The sequence below is a fragment of the Girardinichthys multiradiatus genome, chromosome 17 (genome assembly GCF_021462225.1).
Source record: "Girardinichthys multiradiatus isolate DD_20200921_A chromosome 17, DD_fGirMul_XY1, whole genome shotgun sequence".
NCBI lineage: Eukaryota > Metazoa > Chordata > Actinopteri > Cyprinodontiformes > Goodeidae > Girardinichthys > Girardinichthys multiradiatus.
In genome coordinates, this window is record NC_061809.1 from 19,513,649 (window position 1) to 19,520,300 (window position 6,652).

The 6,652-nt window shown below is 40.0% G+C and overlaps 1 protein-coding gene across 2 annotated transcripts in view; it reads left to right on the plus strand.

The window, feature by feature from the left end:
• The window catches only part of sema3aa (sema domain, immunoglobulin domain (Ig), short basic domain, secreted, (semaphorin) 3Aa), a 47,846-nt gene extending 41,611 nt beyond the window's left edge, over positions 1 to 6,235 (plus strand). For both annotated transcript variants that reach the window (XM_047389799.1, XM_047389800.1), the window contains exon 17: positions 2,694 to 6,235. In XM_047389799.1, coding sequence (XP_047245755.1) covers positions 2,694 to 3,395 — 702 coding nt within the window. In that variant the 3' untranslated portion in view covers positions 3,396 to 6,235. The remainder of the gene's footprint in view (positions 1 to 2,693) is intronic.
• Positions 6,236 to 6,652: the final 417 nt, after the last annotated feature.

A 6,652-nucleotide genomic window follows, 5' to 3' on the forward strand; every position in this document is an offset into this window, starting at 1 on the left:
AATGTTTTTATTAGGATTTTATATGATCGATCAAAAAGAAGTGCATAATTGTAAAACAGAGGAAAAAGGATACATGGTTTTAAAATGTTTACAAATAAAAACTTGAAAATACCCCAAAATAAAATCTAGAGTAACCAGTTGCATTCAGAAGTCACTTCATTTGTAAACAGTGTACACCTGTGTGTAGCTTATTCTCAGTACAGGTCCTTCTCAAAATATTAGCATATTGTGATAAAGTTAATTATTTTCCATAATGTCATGATGAAAATTTAACATTCATATATTTTAGATTCATTGCACACTAACTGAAATATTTCAGGTCTTTTATTGTCTTAATATGGATGATTTTGGCATACAGCTCATGAAAACCCAAAATTCCTATCTCACAAAATTAGCATATCATTAAAAGGGTCTCTAAACGAGCTATGAACCTAATCATCTGAATCAACGAGTTAACTCTAAACACCTGCAAAAGATTCCTGAGGCCTTTAAGACTCCCAGCCTGGTTCATCACTCAAAACCCCAATCATGGGTAAGACTGCCGACCTGACTGCTGTCCAGAAGGCCACTATTGACACCCTCAAGCAAGAGGGTAAGACACAGAAAGAAATTTCTGAACGAATAGGCTGTTCCCAGAGTGCTGTATCAAGGCACCTCAGTGGGAAGTTTGTGGGAAGGAAAAAGCGTGGCAGAAAACGCTGCACAACGAGAAGAGGTGACCGGACCCTGAGGAAGATTGTGGAGAAGGGCCGATTCCAGACCTTGGGGGACCTGCGGAAGCAGTGGACTGAGTCTGAAGTAGAAACATCCAGAGTCACTGTGCACAGGCGTGTGCAGGAAATGGGCTACAGGTGCCGCATTCCCCAGGTCAAGCCACTTTTGAACCAGAAACAGCGGCAGAAGCGCCTGACCTGGGCTACAGAGAAGCAGTACTGGACTGTTGCTCAGTGGTCCAAAGTACTTTTTTCGGATGAAAGCAAATTCTGCATGTCATTCGGAAATCAAGGTGCCAGAGTCTGGAGGAAGACTGGGGAGAAGGAAATGCCAAAATGCCAGACGTCCAGTGTCAAGTACCCACAGTCAGTGATGGTCTGGGGTGCCGTGTCAGCTGCTGGTGTTGGTCCACTGTGTTTTATCAAGGGCAGGGTCAATGCAGCTAGCTATCAGGAGATTTTGGAGCACTTCATGCTTCCATCTGCTGAAAAGCTTTATGGAGATGAAGATTTCATTTTTCAGCACGACCTGGCACCTGCTCACAGTGCCAAAACCACTGGTAAATGGTTTACTGACCATGGTATCACTGTGCTCAATTGGCCTGCCAACTCTCCTGACCTGAACCCCATAGAGAATCTGTGGGATATTGTGAAGAGAACGTTGAGAGACTCAAGACCCAACACTCTGGATGAGCTAAAGGCCGCTATCGAAGCATCCTGGGCCTCCATAAGACCTCAGCAGTGCCACAGGCTGATTGCCTCCATGCCACGCCGCATTGAAGCAGTCATTTCTGCCAAAGGATTCCCGACCAAGTATTGAGTGCATAACTGTACATGATTATTTGAAGGTTGACGTTTTTTGTATTAAAAACACTTTTCTTTTATTGGTTGGATGAAATATGCTAATTTTGTGAGATAGGAATTTTGGGTTTTCATGAGCTGTATGCCAAAATCATCCGTATTAAGACAATAAAAGACCTGAAATATTTCAGTTAGTGTGCAATGAATCTAAAATATATGAATGTTACATTTTCATCATGACATTATGGAAAATAATTAACTTTATCACAATATGCTAATATTTTGAGAAGGACCTGTATATTTACAGCTGTTGTGTGAAGATTTCAGAGGTTAGTTATAAAACAATATCTTAACCAATGAACATCTCATGGAGCTCTGTTCAATTGAAAAAGAAAGAGTATAACATAACAGCAAATCTACCAAGCTATCCGTCTGAACCAGGGGTCAGCAACCTTTAACAATCCAAAGATTCCTTTTTTACCTTGCTCTTGCTATATAAAGTTTACCAAGAGCGGTAAAACCTAAAATCCTGTAAAAAGACTAAATGAAATGAAAATAAAAAAAAGTTATCTGGTCACATAAGACAAAAAATGGACTTTTTAGTCCACATGCCGAATATAATCTGGAGGAAAACTACCACATCACCTTGAAAACACTATCCCTACTATAAAACATGCAAATGGCATCATGATGTTGTAGGAATGCTTATCTTCAGCGGGAACAGGATGGTCAGAGTTGCTAAATACACTACAATCCTGAAAGAATTCAAATGCACACAACAGCTTCCTGGAGAAATATTTTGAAAACCATGTCTTGTTTTCCTTCCACTTAACAATTATGTGCTACATTGAGTTGGTCTATCACATAAAATCCTATAAAAACATGTTGCAGTGTGTGGATGTAAGGCACTGAAGCAGAATTATCTGAAACCTTTTCAAGAAAGTCCCCCCAGGATCAGTAATTTTCTTTCCAGGGAGTCCTGGACATGACAGTTGTCTTAAACGTATTCTAAAAAAACAAAGGATTAAACAAAAACTACAAACATTTCTGTAATAATCTAAAGTTATTTAGTGTAACAAAAGTTGTGGATAGATTAACTGTGGTTTAGACTCATTAAACAACCGCTCTGATGTTTTGAATATCTATTCTATATTATTGTGTCTGTATGTTTTATTTCAGATTAAGATGGATGATCGGGTGCTGCATACAGACCAGGGTCTGTTGATCCGCAGCCTGTTTCAATCTGACTCGGGAGTCTATCACTGCCAGGCGGTGGAACACGGCTTCATTCAGCCCCTGCTGCGTCTCAACCTGCAGATCATCCCCACCCAGAGACTGGGGGACATTCTGCCTGGGCTTCCCGGGGCAGGAGGCGGTGCAGGTAATTCAGCCAAGCACAGGGTGTGGTACAGAGATTTCCTATCTCTCTTAGACCACCCGGAGCTGAACAGTGTGGAGGAATTTTGCGACAGGGTTTGGAAGAAAGAGCGCAAACAGAAGAAGGTAAAAGCTCCCAACAGCAAATCTGACAGCGCTTCAAACTCTGCCTTACGGCCCAAAGCTGCAGCCCCCACTGCTCAGAAGCAGCAAGCCAGTCCACCACACAGTGGGCCGTGGCTTCAGGCTGGAGATACAGTGGCTGAGCTGCCAACCCGGAGCCAGAATACCCAGAAAGGTCAACCAAATCTAAGTACAACCCCTAAAAATAGCCAGAAGACTCAGAACGGAGCGAAAGTGCAGGAGAGCCAGGGTGGTTCACAGGTAGCAGGGGGGGCTCGGGTGAGCAGCCAGCATGCTGCAAAGTGGAGGCGAATGCAGGAAAATAAGAAGGGACGCAACAGGAGGACCCATGAGCTTCAAAGACCCCCACGTAGTGTTTGAGAAAAGGAGCCGAGGTGCACACATTCAAGCAGATCTACACACATGCAAGCACAAAGCCATGCATCCGCATCAGCACATTCTATAGGTTGTGAATCCAGAACAACAAAAGAAACTCATCCAGCACATTTTTTTAAGATAAAATACATAAACTGTATCCCTGTCTCAAAAACAAGACAAGTGGACAGAACCTGTGAAAAAGACAAAGATAAGCAGAGGATTGAAAACCAGGAATGCATTCTGTAAATTTGTGAGAACATGCCTGTTTGCTTGGGATACATTCTGGCAGACACTTTCAACCTCCTGTATATAAGCTACACATACTGTAAAAAGACTGGGACTGAAAAATGTTAAGTCCGGCATTTGTCTGACTTAGAATGCTGACAGGACAGCTGCAGGCATTTATGGAAGCTGAAACAATTAACTCACTGCAACTTTCTGCATGTGAACTCATACATGGAAAATGGTTGGAAAACTCCTATTCCAAAGAACTTTGCAAGGAGAAGACAGCACCCTTGAAGCAGGAAAGAGAAGGGGTCACCTCAACGTGGGCACGGCTTGCACCAGTAATTCTCAAACAAAGAAAAACAAAGGAAACATGCCAAGTTTTACCACTGTGCAGACCAAGTTCTCCATCATAACCAATTATTGTGAGGCTGGGAAAGCATTGTGCATGTTGTTGTCAATCAATATTTTGATAAGCTATTTTCTTTATGTGTTACATTAAGAGTCTGAATTTTCAGTTGTGTGTGTATCCTTTTAAAACCTGTGCTCAATTCTGCAGCACAAATACTCTAAAATTAATCCAGTTCCTTGCAAAAGTACTCATTTCCTATTTACAGCCACAAACTATTTTTGGTGTATTTTCTGGACATTATGTCATAGTCCAACATGAGTTTGTGCATTACTGTGAGGTGGAAAGATCTGAGCACATGGCTTTCCTTTCTTTCCAGTAAAAATCTGTTTCAGTGCTTTGTAGAACCACCTTTTGCTGCAAGTACAGCTCCTCAGGCTCAGTTAGATTGGGTGTAGCACATCAAAGAATTAGCATGTTGGCAAAAGTTAAGTTTTGGTTTCATATTGTGGGAGCACCTTCTTTTACATGTTTACTGTGCCCCCCATGTGGCTTGAGGCAAACAGTGGAGCCTCTTTTTTATTAAGGCAAGATTTCTCGAGTGCATGACTAAAAGATGTCCAGTCAACTGATTTTTATCACCTGAAACGTGGATGTTTGCAATAACTCCAGGGTTACCATTGGCTGCTTTCAGATTAATGCTCTCCATGACCACCCTGTCAGCTTAGATGGACGGTCATGTTTTGGACGTTTGCAGGTGTGCCATATACTCTAGTCATTTTCAGATGGGAGATTGAGCATTGCTTCATGAGATGTTCATAGTTTGGAATATTTAATAGCCTAACCCTGTTTTGAACTTCTGCACAACTGTATCCCTGACCTGTCTGTTGTGTTCCTCAGTCTTCATGATGCTGTTTGCTCACTAATGTTCTCTAGAAACCCCTGAGGTCTCTTCAGAGCAGCTGGATTTACACTGAGAATAAAGTAAACACAGGTGGACTCTTAATTAGGTGGTTTCTAAGGGCAGGTAGTTGCACTAAATTTAATTTTAGGTGTATCAATATTAAAGGGTACTGAATAAAAATGCACACCACACTTGGAAAACTACATATTATTTTCTTTCCACTTCCCAATTATTGAATGCTTTGTTTTAATCACATAAAATTGCCACAGAAATACATTGAGGTTTAGGGTTGTAACATGACAAATTGGGACAAGGTATATGAATACTATTGCAAGGCATTGTCCCATTTTTATGTGCATAAGCCTATCTTCCCCGGAATTTCTTGAGTAATTTATGATGTTAATACTTTTTTTAATTAATAAAAACTGGGACAAAAATCCCAGTTCAAAGCTATGCTAAAAACCCAGTCTGAATTGCTTTGTGTACATAAATATACATCAACCTTAACTATCTGTGTATATACAGTAAAAATACAGTACAAGAGCACCACTTAATTATTATTTATTGTTCATTTTTTGTGAAAGGGTAGGATTTATTTTTGATATTAAAGTATTTTTGTTCATCAGTGCATTGGCAAAATGATGACATCAGCAACAAACTCAAAATTACTGGACCAACTAGCTAAAGTTTTATTGAAGAGTGCCCCTTTTTTGGGAAGAAAAATAGTGTAAGTTTAGCATTACAACTTTTTGTGAATTCATTATTTAACCTTTTGACAACGATAAGCACAATTTTATCTCTTTTGCCTTTGATCATGTCCTCTTTCTCTCTCGATCCAGTCACCATGTCCTCATTTCATGTTGTAGCTGTTATGTGTAAGATAATTCTCCGAAATGAAAACATTAGCTGTGAATCTCTGTAAGAAATAGTGGAGAATATTGTTAAATCTAGTCTGAGGAGAAGACACGTTATACTGCATGTGAATGCTACCTTACAGTAAGTGCATCATTTTTCTATTGTCTTTTTATGTGTTTTGAGTGAGAGGTAAAATTCCCTTGAACATTTTTGTCTTTTTGCCAAAACAGTGATTTGAATAACACACGTTCTGGCCAAAGCCATTAAGGATCTTTTCTCCCTTAATCCTTGATTCAAAGATGGCGCCTACTGTGTCTTTCCCCAATCCTCAACTTGACAAAGTAAAGTGTCACTACAATACATTAGAGCAAAAAGTGTTCCACAAAAACACTCAAACGTTTGTCTCTTCCTGAGGTTTAGAAATATGAGAGTAGAGAGTTACTGCTGCTGTGACACAGTTTTTTCTGGCATGCATTCAGTTGTCTAAATAAACATCTCCGTTACAAAAAACATTTCTGTGCTCTCCTTTCTTACAAAAAGCTAATTCACAGTTTAATTTAGGGAACATTTTTGTGTTTGTTAGTACAATGAACTCATTGCAGCTCACATCTATCCAAACATTTAGCCTGAGGCTTCCTCACTGAACCATCTTTAACATGACTGAAGTCCCCTGGTAAGTGATTAGTGTAAGAGGATTAATGGGCTTGAATAAGGTTAAAAAGCAGCAGGGCTTTGGGACATATTACTTTACCTTGAACACATCAATAAATATGCCCGGGTTTTGGAGTAGTTTAAGTGAAGTGCATTTGGAATTAATTGTCAGATATGAGTATAACAATTTCAAGCCATTTTAGCTTGAGAAAACTTCTTCAGAGTCACTGAAGATTGGACCATCGCCATTTCCCGTCCTGTACTGCATTAAAAGTG